This window comes from Maniola hyperantus, chromosome 25 (assembly GCF_902806685.2).
Source record: "Maniola hyperantus chromosome 25, iAphHyp1.2, whole genome shotgun sequence".
NCBI classification, from domain to species: Eukaryota; Metazoa; Arthropoda; class Insecta; order Lepidoptera; family Nymphalidae; genus Maniola; species Maniola hyperantus.
The window spans coordinates 4847545-4865880 of record NC_048560.1 but is presented as its reverse complement, the minus strand read 5'-3'; the positions used below and the strand labels follow the sequence as shown (position 1 = coordinate 4865880).

Genomic DNA, 18336 nt, shown 5'->3' with positions numbered 1-18336 from the left:
CTTATTCTCTGCAGCATGGAGTATGAATATGGATTATTTTTATGCTTTCTTTTGTCTAGTGACACAAAGGGCTCCCTCGCCGTCTCGCAGGCGAATTTCTCCGCCAAGGAAAGAGGAATACGTACGCGGAAGGATTTCGCCGCCCACTCATTCGCCAGGTAAAAAATATGATAATTTTATGAAGTGAAACTTCTATAGACTGAATTGAAAGTGATCTAAGTGATTATAAAATACTAGCTTATGCCCGCGACTTCGTTGCGTTGACTACACGAATTTCAACCCCTGTTTTACCCCTTAAAAAAATCCTGTTTAAGCAGATGTCTACGTAGCTATCTGTATGCCAAATTTGAGCCCGATCTGTCCAGTAGTTTGAGCAGTCAGTCAGCATTTCCTTTTATATCACTGACAATAGCTTAAACGCTAAAGTAGCTTTGTTTTTTTGGATGAAAGTAACGCTCGCACTCGCAGTTACCTCCTAACTGTAGCAGTTCATTGTTTCGGATAGACTATGAAGCTTCGCCGAGGGGAAGTATGTTATGTAAAAAATAATTCAAAATCATGATTTTTTTAAATTATCCTCTTTTATAATGAATTCTAGCTCCATAAACTAAGACGTCATTCATCAAGAGCCCCATAAACTAAGACGTCATGAGACGTAAATCGCGAGCATTCAGTAACATTTCGCTAATACCTACATTTTACCTACCAATATTATTATGATCGCATCGATTTCATCAGTTTTGATTTGTACATAGTTATTATCTAGTTTAGTTTAGTATTGTAAGAGGAATGTGCAATATCCATATAAACTCAAGAGAGTTTCTGGATGTCAAGCGTAAAATTGTATAATTATTATTTGGCTGAAATAAAGATTTTTTTTAAACTACCACTATACAAAAAATCACATCATTTTATTACTACAGTCCAAGACGCTATTGCAGAGGTCGGGGGTTACATCCTTCTCAGTAGATTTATGAAAAATGAACTTGTTTAAATATTGGTATTTTGTTCGTCAGCGGACAGACGTATGCCTCACCCGTCCCCCGGCAGAGAGCGCGAGGACCAGCGGGGCATGCCGCCTCCCGCGAGACGCGAGTCGCCGAGGAGGCAGGCTATGAGGTAAAGTAAAAAAAATTGCAAAACAATTTTTGGAGACCCTCACTTTTTTAGGGTAACATCCGTCAAGTCGATTTTTGTCGCATAAAATGTAGCCTATGTCACCCGGACTATAACAATGAATCAATTGACACCTCATTCATCAAAACCGGCCCAGTAATTTAGGCGCTACGGCTGAAGTCACAGAATCTGATACAAACAAACATACATACATAGACTGCTAAAATTATAACCCTTCCTTTTGGTGTTGCCGTAGTCGGGTAAAAATGGGGGACTGGTGGAGTTTGAAACTGCATATCTCTGAGGCTGAGATCTATAAAGCGCACTTTGACTTAGCTCAGCCTTAAGTTTCAGTTAAAACGAGACAGATTTATGCCAGCGTTATAACGCTGTCTCGTTTTAAAAGTTTCTTAAGTCTGAGCAAAGTCAAAGTGCGCTCTATAGATGAGAGTCACGTCGTGAGTGGTTTGCGATGGATCACACCTGTCGATGTCCAAACTACTCTAACTTTGCCAGTCTAAAAGATTAAAGCTGGGGTTCTAACAAATTCAAACACTCAGGAATAATTTAGCTGTCTATTAGGGAAAGAATTTTTAGAATACGATCAGTAACTTTTTATCAAACGTCAAAACGCGCGCTTAGTTTACGAGATTCTATGAAATACTGGCATGTGACGTAACAATCATTTGACGTGCTTTTTTAGTTTAATCGATAATTTCAAATGGTTATTACACTTAAAACTAACAAAAGACGTGGATTTTACGTATTTTGGAAGACCCTCTATTTAATAATTCAATCAATCAATCAGCCTGTTTGCGTCCACTGCTGGACATAGGCCTTCCCAAGAGCACGCCACCACACACGATCCTCCGCCTTCCTCCTAATTTAATAATTACTGAGAAATAATTTATTTTTGAGATAGGCAAATACCCAATTGGATCATTATATCTGGAGATTACCCATTACAGTCAAACTTACGAACTCAACCTCTTCATAATATTAATGTAGATTGCATTGATACTCAAAAATAACTAATTCCAGGTACTCACCAACGCGTCATCACGGCGACAAACCAATGCCAATGGAGTATCAAGACAGTCGCCCAAGTATCAAGACCGTTCGTCCCGCGTACGAGCCACCGACGCAAGTAAGTGGTAACCATGACGGAACGAGGCTTTGCTATAACAACACAAACGTTAAGCTCTGTTCCATAGAAAAATTTCCATCAAGCAAATAAAAACTCATTAATTCATACAGAATGTAATTAGAATGCTAGCAAAAATGAAGACAGGGGATATTTTTAGGTCTGATGGGAGGCTTCGGCCGTGGCTAGTGACCACCCTACCGGCAAAGCCGTGTCGCCAAGCGGTTTAGCGTTCCGGTACGATGTCGTGTAGAAACCAAAGGGGTTTGGGTCTAATAAAAACTGCCATACCCCTTCCAGGTTAGCCCGCTTCCATCTTAGACTGCATCATCACTTACGACCAGGTGAAATTGCAGTCAAGGGCAAACTTGTATCTGAATAAAAAAATACTGATGATTGCTGGATACCAAAAAAAAAAAACGCGAATAGATTTTAGTTAAAACCCTGTATTTTTAAAAAGTTCAGAATATATTGTAAAGAAAACATCTGACGCTAGAAGTCAACGAGCGTTGCGTAGTTACGTGCCGCGGCGTCAATGCCGCATCGTAGGCGGGGCAATGACCCCGATTTTTGCATGCTATACATTGCAGGTTTGAAAAATACTGAATCACTAAAGCTAAAAGTATATGGCAAATAGTTATTGGTATTGTATTGTATTTAGTAGGTAGTATAACAATAGTGTTAGATTTTCGCTAGCTTTCTAATTACACCCTGTATAGCCTAAAAATGCTAATATTTTACTATAGAGGATTGCGCTTAATATTTTTTTGTCTGAGAACATATAGATGTCTCATAGAGACAGGATAGGCAGCTGTTAAAACTACCAGTTTTGTAGATCCAGGGTTTTGAAGTGTCAAACCGTTTTTACTTAAGACAAATTTTTGAGAGAAGGTAATAACAGATTTGTAAAGCTGGTAAGAAATGTGGTTTAATAGAAGAACTACCGTAAATATGGTTTAGAAGTTTGAACCAAGTAAAAACCAACTTGACAATATGTGCTTTGTTTACAAAAATCTATAAGTAATGGACAGTTTAACCGTATCTTCCGTTATAATACATAATAATGGGAAGAATATAAGAGCTACACTGAATAAAACCTCAGGCAAAATAGATGGAGTACTTAATTTATGTATCTGGCTCGAAGGACCAAAAAACCTCGGATAGCAACAAAACGATACAACGACAACAAGACTTCAAATAACATTAAGCTACTATATTTATTAGTGATTTATTCAGTGATTAGATATCCGATTCAGACAATTCCTGAAGATGTTATTTAAAGCTTTTAAATTTAAACACATGAGTACATTCTACAAGTGTGGCGTTTCTGATGTCCACGTTCAGATAAATAGAAAAGCAAATTACAAGACAGATGCAAAAGAAGGACATATTGTCTTATCAGTATTATTGGAAGTTTTGAACACGGGTATCCAAACCAATCGATAATAATGGGCATATTCTAAAAGATCTGAGTATCTTATATCACATTTAGCTAAACAGAGAAAGCAAAATACTATACCAATGTGAAAGAAGGAAATAAAATATTGCCTTGCCCTTATCGACTTTATTGGAAGTCTCAAACACGGGTATCCAAACCAATCGATAATAATGGGCATATTCTTAAAGATCTGAGTATCTAATATCACATTTAGCTAAACAGAGAAAGCAAAATACAATACCAATGTGAAAGAAGGAAATAAAATATTGCCTTGCCCTTTTCGGCTTTATTGGAAGTTTCGAACACGGGTATCCAAATAAAACGATAACGTGCATATTCTAAAAGATCTACCGTATCTAACATTTGGGTAAACAAAGAAAGCAAAATACTATACCAATGTGAAAGAAGGAAATAAAAGATTGCCTTGCCCTTATCAGCATTATTGGAAGTTTCGAACACGGGTATCCAAATAAAACGATAACGGGCATATTCTAAAAGATCTAATGTCTAACATTTTTTTTTTGCAATTAAAATTATAGCCATCTGTACAAGTCAAGCCTGCATGGTGCCAAGAATTATATTACTGGCTGTATTGTGCGCTGAGCAGCCAGGCTCATTCTTTGCACAACAAATGAGCCAAACTCTCTGTCACCAGAAGAGGCAGAAATGGGAAAACCGTAGTGAAAGGATTAAACTAAGACTGCATAAATCCAGAGTGTCCACGGCAAACGGAATGAACAAGTTACTCTCGAAGGAAAAATAATGTATGGAGTCATGTCATTGCAATAAAATTAAAATACGTATGTTCTTTAAAAGTTGCTTACCAAGACATTCCCAGTTCATGATATACATGAAACACGTATAGCACGAACGAGTCAAGTGGTAAAGATTGAATTAATTATCTGCTGTCTTCAAAGTACAGATAGCAGACAAAATAGAAAGGCTTTTCGAGCAACAAGGTGAAGAAGACTTGAATAAACTTGATGAGTATTGCAATTGGGATGTTGTAAAGTACAGGGGCGATTAAGGAACAAACATGGGTGAAAGAAATTTTAATAAAAGAAGAAACATGAGCTATTGGTAAGGTAAGGTAATAACGTAGGTGAAGAAAAGCATCGAAAGAATATTACTTCACAAAGATTGCAAATAGTAGGTATATTATAGAGGTGATATGAGCGATGAGGGAACAAAAGAAGATGAAGAAGCCTTTAATAACAGAAAATGACGGCAAAAACTGCAACTGAGGGTTTGTTCAGTACAGGAGCGATGATGGAACAAAAGAAGATGAATACTTTAGTAAAAGAAGATGACTTCACAAAGGTTGCAACTGGTATATTATAGAGATGATGATATGAACGATGAGGGAACAAAAGGAGATCAAGAAGACTTGACCAAAATTGTAACTAAGATAATGTACAGGGTACGGAGTGATGATGGAAGAAAAGGAGATGAACAAGACTTTAATAAAAGAAAATGACTTGACCAAATTGCAATTGAGATATTGTATAGGGTACAGTAGCGATGAAGGAACAAAAAGAGATGAATAAGACTATTAAAAGAAGATGACATCACAAGGATTGCAACTGGGATATTGTAGAGGAGCTTTGAAGAACAAAAGAAAAAAAATGATTATTTCGCAAAGATTGCAACTGGGATATGGAGTACAGCATCGATGAGGTAACAAAAGAAGGTGAAGAAAACTGAAACAAAAGAAGAAGACTTCGCAAATATTTACTTTTAGATATTAAATTATCTGTACAAGCTAATAGATACGAACAATCATATTACAGAAAGCCAATTTGATAAATTCAATAATCATAACGGAGAAATCAAACCAATGTAATTTAAAAATTATATCATAAACTATTAAAATTAAGCTGATTTTCGGAGGACATACATGACTTGAACTTGATATACATGGCTGATGTTGACGATGAGAGTACTGAAATTCAAATGGTTTACTAGTATTTACTGAAGAAACTTAAGAAGATATCATTTGTACTTCATTCTTGTATTGGATCAGACAAGCATGAAAGCAAAAAACAAGCTTGTTTTACAAGATCCTGCAATATTTAACTGAACATTGCATAATAGCAAAGGAAAAGCTTATTTTACAAGATCCAGCGATATTTAACTGAACATTGCATAATAGCAAAGGAAAAGCTTATTTTTCGAGTTTCAGCGATATTTAGCTTAACATTTTTTTACTTTTAGAAGAAGCATCGTATAAAAATTTCTAATAACTTGACGACAGCAGAAGCGTCTCCAGCAAATCAATCTTCTTCCAAAATGGTAAAGGAGACGGTGTTTCCTGTCAAATATAACTTGAATACCTTCAAGGCAAGCGCGCTCCAACCTAGATCTCATCATTGCCATGTTCTTTAGGCATGATTGTCGTCAAGCGCTAGCTTATCTCACAATAAAAAAAGGCTGATTTCCAAAGGATTGCCATCAAAATGAAGTTTTGAACTTGAATGACTGTCATGAAAATGTTCTTACATTCGGTAATACACAATAGACTTTGTCCGTCTTTTGGTACAACAAAACTGTCAAAGTTGTTTGATTGCGAGCGGAATATTATGGTTTTGACCATAGTTTAAACATCAGAAGCCTGACGAACCAGGAGTTTTTTTAATTAGACAGAATCTAATAAAATATCAAGAAAAACTAGGACGAATATGTGGTCTTTCTTGCATTACAATATGATGCAAATAAATATTTTGAACAAAATATAAATTAAGACACTTTAAATTATTATTTTACCATTTAATTTAAACGGATTTATCCTGAAAGTGTATTCTAAATTAACAATGATTATTTTCAATAAATAACGCAATCAGAACACGATGAAATGGAATGGCCTTTATAATCAAGAAAGACCATAATGAAAATGTTATTATACAAATTAAAATAGCAAAGAAGGAAATAAAGAAAAGAGGATAATCGGAATTAAGCGAACTGCGAAACTAAACGAAGATTAAAATTCTACTAGAACGGGTTTTGCGAATATCAATTATATAAGAATGATTATTTATTTAAAGGAAGTAATAAGTATAAGTTTTAGACTTAAATGCTAAATATTATATATTCGTTACAATCTATCCTGTTGTAATAACAGTCACAGCATAATTTTTCTTCCATTAACTGTCTTTTTCGTGTTTGCATACTAAATTTCAATTTACAGGCGTCAAACGAAGCTAAGTACTCAGGTGGTTATCGTCCCAACGTCCGCGAGGACGTTCCTTATCCTGTAAGGGGGCAGGAGCGTTGGCAAGAGAAGGAATTCGGCCACAAGGACCCTGAAGATAGAAGGGATACGGCTAGACTTCAAAAGTTCGATATACCGAGGGCTCCCGAGCAAGAGCCGAAGAGATCTCGCTCTGGGAACCGTCTGTCTCGGTCTCCGAGACGGGATCGGTCGCCATTGAATCGCGTGCGACGCGACTCGCCGTCACCGCGCTCCCCTCGACGCTCTTGGGCTTTAGAGAAACGTCGAAGCCCTGAGATGCGCGAGCCTCCTCCGCCTCCAGTGTGGCCCGGACAGGATAGCAAAAACCCACACTACCATCATCAGGGTCGACCAAACTTCCCCGGTAGAGATCTCGAAAAAACATCGCCCGTCTGGAAACAGTCGCAGAACAAAAAACTCGTCAGTGATGAATTCATCCGTCAAAGGAATGCGGATCGGGACAACTTTGAAGAGGAAATGAGACGGCGACAAGCAGCTGGAAAATGGAAACCAGTACCACAGATGAGTCCTAAAGGGACCGCCCGTTATATCGATGACGATCGTGCCCCTCGAGATGATAAATTTGCAAGAAAAGGTTTTGAAGAGCGACGTGGGTATCGCGAAGAGCCTGAGACGTCTGGTCGAAGAGACAGAGATGAATCTCGCTACGAACCAGACTTTGAAATGAAAGATGACATTCCACGTAAAAAAGAAGTGTATATTGAAGAACGAAAGAAGGAGATACTCAAGAAGCAAGAGCAACTGCAGAAGGAGATCGATGAAGTGTACAAGAGAGCTGTGGATTTTACCAAAAAAGCAGAGTTGTATAGAAAGGGTGAATTGAAGAAGGATTCGAGCTACGATCCTCATCCTCGTGATGAAGATTCCATGGATTCGGAAGACAGCTACGAGGAATATTCTCGGAAACGCAAGGACTACGAGAGATCCCGCCCCGAGTCAAGCGAAAGGAAAGGCGGACCGAGCCAAGAAAAGTCTAAGCGAACCACGGCAATCGAACAGATCGCGGAAAAACTGATGTCGTCGCACGGCAGTTACTTGCCAAACGAATTAAGGCCGCGCGTCATTTCTGAACTCCAGGCGTCTGTCGCGAAAATATTGAAGAAAATGTTCGGCAACCAAGATGTATCTTTCATAGAAATGGTAATAAAGTTTAACTCGCTTCACACCGTTCAGGATGAAGAGATAATTTTCGATGGCGTTATGTCCGATTTCCCTTTGAAATACCGCCGTCCGAAACGAGCCGCTAAAGGTAAGATATTGTTTCGCGGATATCCGAATTGTTCGGTTTTACATTTGTATGACCCACTGACATGGACATATACAAGTACGCTGGAAAAGGTGTGCCATACAAAATGACAGTTATTTTTTCGAAGCGTCCCACGGGCGTAGTGGGAATCAAAATTGACACTGTCAAATGGTCATCATATTGACTAACTTTGATAGATGTCTCATCACTTAAATTTAGTTCCGAGTACGGTCACATGATGCTTTCAATGCCAAAATGGTGATAATCAAATTGCTTCAAGAACAGGTCGGCAATTGCAGGTCCAGCGTACTTGTATGAGTAGAGGTCAGTGTATGTGTTTATGGTATTTTTTGTCACTTAAGGTGCCCTGAAATGATAACTTAAATACCCAATATGAATATGAGAGCTTATTAAATACCTAAAATGTTTCTTTAATTTTGCAAAAAAGAGTTTCGTCCTAAACAACAATTTTGAAGTAAATCAATGTTTTAAACTGAAACGAAAAAAAGATTTACAATAGATGAAAACTGTTTAATAATTTGAAAATGTGTTTTCAGATGAATCTGATGTTCCTGCAAAAAGCTCTAGGCATTCCGATGATCCGAACTTGAATGCAGGTAAGACAATTTGAATGTGTTGCTTTGACATCATTTTTTTTTAAGTTTTCATGTTATCTTCAGGTGCTCGATTGCGGGAGAATGACAGCTACAATGTCACGATCGCATTCGCCTCTGATTGGTTGACAATCGCTCACTATATTCTATAGTGCCAGTAACATTTTTTATTTTGTGAATGATTCTAGGTCAACGCGATCCTACACATTCTTTGAATAAAAATACTTTATAGTTTCAGCTTTTGTATGAAGAAAAAATAACTTTGGATCCTGTGGTAATAAAAACTTATCTATCTAAAAGGTTTATCAATAGTTTCAGAGTGGAATGTAATGCCAAGCTTGGCCGATACCCCAATACACATGGCCCAAGTTGGTCCCCCGGGGATGATGATGAGTGGCCCAATAATGGTCCCTCTGCCCACGCAGTTCCAGTTCGTACCCGCACAGGGGTACCATGCGCACCATGAGAATGTAGAACAGGTAGCGACGGAGGAAACCAAACAAGACGGACATAGTTTGTATCTGTGTAAGGACGATTTTCAGCCTATTGAGGAGTTTGAGACGGTGCAGTTGAAGGATTTCCTGGTCAAACAACTGATAAAGGTATGTCTTCTGACGCAGTGTCATCAAAGTACAACGGCTAGTCGAATCACATCGCATGTTGAGCATTGACCATACCCTATCCGCGAAAAGAAGTCAGTATAGCGCTCTGTCTGTTAAGTAATCCCATCCAAATGTTAGAAGCCATAATCTCAGTGGACGCTAACCATTTTCAGTCACCAACCAATCACAAACGAATTGTTTTCTCATTGTATTTCGAATGTTTTTTTGAAAATGTGCTATATTTTTCCGCGGATAGGATATAGTTATGAATTTTTTGGATTGCTATGTTTGAGGTATTTGGCAATGGCAAGTTTTAGACATATCTTGAGATTTTGCAGAATACAAGGGTTACTGTTTTATTTACAATAAAAGTAAACCTATTCTTTTAAAGGTAACACAAACGTCTCAAGGATGGGCGCCAGAGTTCACATTAGCCAAACAGAACAGCACATACAGACACGAAATGATAACTCGCGATGGGCGATCTCGGGACTGGCTTCTTAACTTGGATTTCAGCGAATTTGGTCTGTTCAACGTGTTAGTTTACACCACAGAGGAACTGTGGTACGAGCGCGCGGCGGTGTGGCTGCCCGGCCATTCCAGGTATCGGAACATCGATCCCCTCACCAAGTTGAAGTTGCAGAACAAACGGTTGGAAGGCGTCAACATAGGTAAGTGGAAGCTCGTCAAAAAGGTCCTCAACGAGAAAGGTACGCGCCTTTACGTGGATATGCCACCTTCTTCGGCGCGCGCTCTCGAAAAACACAAGATGCAACTGACTTATGAGCTACAAAAAGTAAACGTCTTTTTAAAAGCTGTCGCAATAGATAAGGAAGCTTTCGATACTGGCCTAAGCGAACGCTCGATAGAGTTCGTTCCCGGCCCGAGTTTGACTCCGATGCCTTTAATCCACGGCAATGACAAGGATATCATCCAAATCGCGTTCAAAGGAAACAAGCCACTGACTTTAGCGTTGGCACGAAAGGTAAAAGATACGATCATATACAAAATGTACAAGTACCACCAATTGGACGGGAAGAGTAAAACTGATTTTGTGAAATACGGATTCTGTCAACCCGGATACTTCTGTATATTGCCCGAAAATGCCGAATCGAGGAAGTGGTTGCGCGATTTGGATCTCGGAAAAATCAATCGCACACCCCTAATCATAATAGGAGAGGATGATATCCGAAATAAGTATTTTAACATGTCCATAATTCTACCCGCCGATATGAAGGCTAAGTTCGCTTGCGAACGCTTGAAGCAAAGCAACCAAGGTGTTAAAGGGATCAACTTCAATCTGTGGAAGAATCAGAGGATTGAAAATGATCGTTCGCGTAGACATAGCTACATGTTAAACGTGGATATGGACCTAGAATCGATCGAGACAATCGCCAAAATGAAATATAAATTAGACTTGGTTGTCGAGAATCGTGAGTATATTGTTGAGATCGTGTCGAATCTCCCTCTGGCGAAGTTAGAGGAAAAAATCGCTAAATGTAAGGCCGAGTTAAGCGATAAATATGATGTGTCGAATATGGATCTCGCTTCTGATTCTGATGAAGATATTATTTGTCTTGACTAATCCTTTAATTTTAAGTAAAATGTCTAAGTTTTAGCCACTAAAAATATAATTTGTTTTTGTTAGTTGCACAGTGCACTATTCTTTTGGATTAATAAACTTTGTGTCGCAAATGGATAAGTTTCTCGTATTCTTGTTCCCTCATTTCTTTAAATATTCTGCAGAATACAGATCCTCCACAATCCACAACTCAGGCATGGGTATGACACCCGTACCTTTCATCAGATTTTCGTTATGTATTGAAAAACAAAATATTTCTTTTTTATTTTCAAAGATGTAGCATACGAGTTTGCGCTCCTGATTAAAAACCTCACCTATGTTTAGAAGGAATATCTAATTGTTTAAGAAAACTGTTATCGCGGGTTTTCAATTATTAATTTTTGAATTACCTACTAAAAGATATGAATTATGAAAATAAATAATTTTGGTTTGATTGGCCGATCGTCACTTTTTATAACCAATAGGGTTGAATAATTGAAGGTCTAATTATTTTGTTAAAATTACAGAACATTTTAATGCTAATTTATTTACAAGTATTTTTTATCCAAAAAACCGACTAGCCAATTTTCGCTAAAGTTTTCGGAAAAAGTTTCTGAATTCGTGCGTTTTGTTTGCTGACATGCCCTTGAAGAGAAAGATAAGTTATAAGTGTTGGATTTTGTTTTTGGATATTTGATTGTATTTCAAAACATATTTTAATCGTTTATTGTTTCAGCTAGCTACAGTTGAATCCAGAGTTACCTAAAAGTTTCAGGATCAGGCCGTTCTTCGGAGCTACTCTCGAAAGTTTCTGTACAAAGATTTGGTTCAAGAAAAAGAAGTTGGGATTTCACGTTAAAGGTAAGAATGCTTGCTGAATGTTTTTCCACAGGCTATAAACGAGAGGATCCACGAAATATATTTTAAGGATCATTAATGTATTTTTAGGAGCCGCTGTAACCTCTTCGTTACTTGTAAGTACTTATTGTTACTCTTGTCTATCTCTCTAGCTTTATTGATTTGCTGAAGATCGAGATATTAGCTAGCCTTGGATTGTTTTCACCAGCTACCGCGCTCCGCGGCGCGGTGGCCGTTTTCAAGATGGTATATTTACACGAAATGGACTACATGGTTTGCGTTGCGGTTTTGAGGTGAGCGCAAGTCTATATTATTATAGATTTAAAAAAAACAATCCAAACTTGGGATCTAGCTCTGTAACGCGCCCGAAGAGTCTTGCCTCTCGTTCCCGACTGTCCACCGCGGCCGCGCGCGACGATGTTGCAATCTGCGACTCTCGCGGGTGTGAAAGAGCAATGCTACAATTGCCAAAAAAAGAAAGCAGCAAGAATTTTTGGCTCCCCTTGTCGTAATCTTTCACTCAATAAAAGTCAAATCGTACGTCTACCTAGTGGATAGAGATAGGGGGGTGGTTTCTTACCCAACTGGACCGATGACCTAAATAAGGGGGCGGGGAGCGGGTGGATGAGGAAGGCGGTTATGAAAAGTCTTATACATACAACTCATACAAGGTGCTGATGGATTTTGGATTGACGTTTTCTGTGACTTGTAAGGTCATCACATTTTTTAAAAAAAATTCCAGTCACTGTTGATTAAATATATGTAAGTTCAACGGATGCAGCTGTGTACTGAGTTATTGGCGTTTATAGAAAAGGCTAGAAATAGATCATCATTTTGCAACGGAGTTCAAAAAAGGACCCGTATCTATGTACGTATGTCCGCGATTATTTCAAAATATCAATGGACCGATTTGGATGATTTTCCTACAAACTTTCAGGTGTTTTTTATATAATATCTATATTGGAATATCGTTTAATAACAGTTTGTTTCTAACCGACTCCAAAAAAGGAGGAGGTTCTCAATTCGTCGGAATCTTTTATCAATTCTTCGCACTCGTTTCATAGCTTAAGTGTCAAATATTTTCAGATTCTAGCGATTTTCAGAGTACTTTATCTTTTTGTACTCGTTTAAAATTTTATGCGTTGATTTGAAATTTTTTACTTTTCAGAAGTTATTTCAGTTTTCTGTACTAAATCTTTCCTCAGGAGTTCCTGTCATTAATGAATATTCGGTCGAATTTTAAAGGTTTTTTGCTTCCTCATGACGGTATACTTAAAGTACATCTAATTATGCTAGTTAATTTTCAGTTTCATCATTCTGCTCTTACCTCGTTTTACCTATAATAACTCTAAAGGAATTTTCCACGAAGTTTGTGTAAAACATTACTATTTGGTACGTAATAATATCATTTGTTGACATTTTTTTTCAGCTTTCACACTAACACAAATCAACTTGCAGTGCTGTTACAGGGATATTTAAGGGAATATAAGAACAGAAGATTATACTCTGTAAAGTGCCTGTTCGGGGGTCGGGGGTTTTATCCTGGGCACGCACCATTGACTTTTCAGACTTATGTGGGTTTTAAGCAATTAAATATTACTTGCTTTAACGATGAAGGAATACATCATGAAGAAATCTGCACTCCTGAGAGTTCTTCATAATGTTCGCCGATCCGCATTTGGTCAGCATGGTGGATGAGCATACCCTTCTCATTCTAATGAGCCGGCCATGTGTCAACCTGTAGGCGTCTACTATTGAACATAGGCCTTCTCTAGTGATCGCCACCACACCCTGTCTTCAACATTCCTCATATCGTCACCACATCGTGCCCATTTGTGTAGACGTCATCACGTAGACGAACTCCAAGCATAGCTCTGTCCATCGCCCGCTGACTGACTCCAATTTTTTATTTATTTATAAAGTAAGGTCAGCGAGACAAGACAAAGAATGTAAACAAATGGACAACATTATTGCGTACGAGAGATAAAGACAGAGATAGTAATCGCTCGCTTTCGCAAGTATATTGTATAGTACGCGACAGGTCGAAATGGCAATCGGGGAGGGAATGCCCCGCACATCCGCACAGCTCCCGCACTAACCCGGTGCGGGCGAGCGCGGGTGACGTGCGGGTGTACGGGGCGTCCTCGCCGCCTCATACCCCGATAGCCTACTTCATAGCGGTCAGTTTGTTTACAATACGCGGCAGAAAATATTGTACATCGACCTTTAGAAAGAGATAGCGGTTTTGTAGATTGTCTCTGTCGTTAAGACCGACAAAACGTCACATAGGTATGAGTGACAGAGACAACGCTCTGCAAAGCCGAAATCTCATTCTAAAAGTCGATGTATATTATTTTCTGCCGCGTACTGTACGTATTTTATCTCGTCTTTTTGGCAATACTATAGTCAGGCTCAGATAATCTAAATATATAAAAGGAAAAGGTGACTGACTGACTGACTGACTTTTTTTTTTAAATTGATCACGGAAAATTTAATAATAGGTACATTTAAAATACACAGTTCGCCATCCTCTAGAAACTGTTGTAGTAATGAGAAGTGCTGATCTATCAACGCACAGCTCAAACTACTAGACGGATCGGGCTGGGCATGCAGATAGATATTATGACGTAGGCATCCGCTAAGAAAGGATTTTGGAAAATTCAACCCGTAAGAGGGTGAAATAGGAATTTGAAATTTGTGTAGTCCACGCGGACGAAGTCGCGAGCATAAGCTAGTCAGATACATTTGTCTTGAGGTCCTCAATTCCTTGTTGCAGAGGGTCCAGAGCGACGGACAATGCCGCACAGACTGGCGAGGGCGACTGCTAAGAAAAGACCGATTGAGTCCAAAGGCGCTCCTTTAGGCCGCAAGAGAAGCAAATTACTTGTTATTGTAGCGAATGCCAAAGGTAATGCTCTTTTATTTAACTCAAGGACGCCTGTCCACTAAACCGGAACGGAGTGGCCGCGACTTCGTCCGCGTGGACTACACAAATTTCAAACCCTTATTTCATCCTCTTTAGGGGTTGAATTTTCAAAAATCCTTAGCGGATGCTTACGTCATAATAGCTATTTGCATGCCGAATTTCAGCCCGATCCGTTCAGTGCTTTGAGCTGTGCGTTGATAGATCAGTCAGTCAGTCACCTTTTCCTTTTATATATAAAGACTCTGAGGTGAATACTGTTATTCAGTGTTACAGTGAAATTTTTTTTTTTTATGAGTATAAATTTTGTGAGTATGCCGATGCCGAAAATTTGCCTATGCCTATTTGCCAAGAGTACTATCGTCTGTCTTCGTGTTGGCTACTGGTTTACACCCTGTATATTTAAAAAAATCTTTGTTGAGATCGGCCGCCGTGGCCAAGATTCGGTGAAGAAGAAACGTTAATGTGAAGCATAACATGTAGGTCCAGAGGACACGGACAGCGGCGAGCGCATGGAACTTGACGAGCGAACTACGCAAATCCTCGAGGAGGAACTGCAGGCCATCATGATCAAGGTACTACACAAACCTCTGCTAAAAGGGCTGCAACATTTTTTTATGGAGCCTGGGCCCTGGCACACCTACAAGTCAGATATTTCGAAAAAACCTCATTTCGGCGACCATTGATAAAACATGTGTCAATCGATGGAATAAGTGATTACAATCAACCGCGGCGCGTGCGCGAACTGACTCCCTGTGAAAAAGGACCCCGGAAGGGTTCGAAACTAGTCGGGCTAAACATGCGTGTAAAGCCGGGTTTGAGGCATGTATAATAGAAGCAACTTGTTTTTGTGTTGAAACTACAAATTCACGGTTTTCGGATTTTTCCCATTTACTTGTGCTGTAAGACAGTGAGTGATACCTGCCTTTCATGATTCTATAGTACGCGACAGGTCGAGACGGCAATCGGGGTATGAGGCGGGGGGTTGCCCCGCACACCCGCACGTCACCTGCACTGGGTTAGCGCGGGGGGTGTACAGGGCGTCCCTACCCCGATTACCATATCGACCTATCGCCTACTACAGGTTAACGAGAAGTAGAGAGAATAATATTAGGGTTGATTTATGCTAGACCGTGCTGGGTCTGAGCCGTGCCACGTTCGAGGCACTTCAAACGCGCGGTCGATCCACGGAACCCAATTTTGTATGAAGAAACTTATCACGGACGAGACACGCATGACGCTCGGATGATTAGGACATGGCACGGTCTGATGTGACCTCATACCAATTCCCAATCTGGTGCGGCATGGCTCGGACCCGGCTTGGTCTAGCATAAATCAACCCTTAGGTCTCCTTTTTTTCTCTAGAGATACGGAACACTAAAAATGTACAAATGATTCAGGTGTGGCAAACCCTGCCGGACAACCCGCCGTCGGCCGCCGAGCGATACGTCACCGAGCAGCTGAGGAACGAGGCTAGCGACGACATACGCAATGTGAGCTCTTCATGCTGATCAGCGATATAAATGTTTCACTATAAAAAAGTTGTTTTGCCAAAATTATTTTCTCAAAAAAAGACCTGAAGGTTCTAAAGACAGTTTCCCTGTATCTCCTATGGTTTTGGATTTCGCCATACTGTCCCAGTTAAAAAAAACACACTGTATATCGCTGCTAATATTTTATCGATGGCTTAGTTTACAATAAGGAAGAAAGGGAGAGATCATCGAACCTTCGGTTTTAGGTTTGTGTGAAAGTGGCCGACGCCGAAGATTTTTCCGTAACAGCTGCAGCCGAAAGTAGCTCAATAAATATTCAGTCGGACACTACATAAAACTGAGAATACGGTATTTGCCTATGTCAAAAAAAAATTATTTCTCAGTGATTATTAAATAGAGGGTCTGCCAAAATACTTAAAATCCACGTCCTTTGTTAGTTTTATGTGTGATAACCATTTTAAATTTATCGATTAAACGTCGTCACATACCCGTATTTCATAGAAGCTCGCATACTACAGTGCGACATGGCTCTCTTGGCACTTGAATGACATTGACAAGGTGGCGCTGTTGGAGAACAAAGGCTTAGAATATTCAAACAAGAACAAAGGGGACACTTGACGGTAGCGTTAGTTCCGATTTCGCCACGTGCCAAGATAGCCTTGTCGCACTGTAAGCGCGCATTTTGACATTTGATAAAAAGTAACTGATTTGACTAGTTGTCAAATACCGGACTGACTAGGCTAATGTAATACCCACCACGATTCCGGTTTTGTAGTCTTCTAAATATATAAAAGGAAAAGGTGACTGACTGACTGATCTATCAACGCATAGCTCAAACTACTGGACGGATCGGGTTGAAATTTGGCATGCAGATAGTTATTATGACGTAGGCGTCCGCTAAGAAAGGATTTTTGAAAATTCAACCCCTAAAGGGGTGAAATAGGGGTTTGAAATTTGTGTAGTCCACGCGGACGAAGTCGCTGGCATAAGCTAGTGTAACATAATATTAATAAAATTTAATTGTACAGGTTTTAGGCCTCAACGTGACAAAACGGCTCCTGAACGTCTTCAATCCTCTGTATTTAAAGGTAAATAATTCGTTTTAACACGTTTTTGTTAACTCGCTTTCTTGTCAGTCTGTTTGTTGCTGTTCGATACAAATTTTGCAGTTGATTTTGAACTGCCGGATGAGCTTGCGAGTTGAAACTTTTACATGACGTGGAGCTAGATGACAATGCAATTTTAACTCACTTTTATGTTTCTGTTTGTTTGTTGATCTGTTCGGTAAAAGATATTTAACTACAATGAGCCAAAAACTTAATTTGCTGTAATCCGCTGAAACAGGTCGAATCTGTATGATTTAAACACACAAATCCTAATCCTGCAAAGCAATTGCTATTGTGCGTTGTAAGGTCTACATCTCCTGAGGATGCCCCGGTGTCGGGGCGAAACGAGCGTCGAGTGTGATTAAATCATACAGATTCGACCTGTTTCAGCGGATTACAGCAAATTAAGCTTTTGGTTCATTGTATATCATGGACTTCCGCAAAGTAACGCCTGCTTCTATACAAAAATTATTTAACTAAGTATTTAAATAAAATTAATGATGATGAAATGATCTTCACAGTTAACGTTCAGCTCTAGACCGGAGCCCGAGCAGTTGCAGCAGTTCGCGAAGACGCAAAATATCGTCGAGATGAGGACGAAGTACTCGGGCGGACAAGTCGCGTACATCGTGCGCGTCGCCAGCATCGCGGACTTCGACCGCTTGTGCAACGCGAGGAACCTACGATGCGGTGAGTGACGATAAACCGGAGCCCGAGGAGTTGCAGCTGTTCGCGAATGGTCCGATTGTTAGAACCATATGCAGTCTGATTTGCCCATGGTCCGATTGATAGAACAACCGGCAATCTGATTTGCCCATTTTCCGATTGATAGAACAACCGGCAATCTGATTTGCCCATTTTCCGATTGATAGAACAACCGGCAATCTGATTTGCCCTGGGTCCGATTGATAGAACAACAGCAAACTGATTTGCCTATGGTCCGATTGATAATAGAACCATAGGCAATCAGATTTCCCACAGGGCA

General features: G+C 39.6%; 1 protein-coding gene across 2 annotated transcripts in view; it reads left to right on the top strand.

Annotated features, from left to right (window-relative positions):
* Positions 1-18336, top strand: part of LOC117993987 (microtubule-associated protein futsch-like) — a 28125-nt gene that overhangs the window by 7898 nt on the left and 1891 nt on the right. Inside the window, exons 10-19 of one of the 2 annotated variants that reach the window (XM_069507076.1) lie at positions 60-158; positions 1017-1119; positions 2158-2263; positions 6883-8197; positions 8752-8811; positions 14606-14737; positions 15236-15327; positions 16153-16245; positions 17274-17333; positions 17873-18041. In XM_069507076.1, the coding sequence (XP_069363177.1) occupies positions 60-158; positions 1017-1119; positions 2158-2263; positions 6883-8197; positions 8752-8811; positions 14606-14737; positions 15236-15327; positions 16153-16245; positions 17274-17333; positions 17873-18041 (2229 nt within the window). Of the gene's footprint in view, positions 1-59; positions 159-1016; positions 1120-2157; positions 2264-6882; positions 8198-8751; positions 8812-9120; positions 9411-9801; positions 11827-14605; positions 14738-15235; positions 15328-16152; positions 16246-17273; positions 17334-17872; positions 18042-18336 lie in introns of those variants that run through there. The other variant, XM_069507077.1, reaches the window with a different exon arrangement.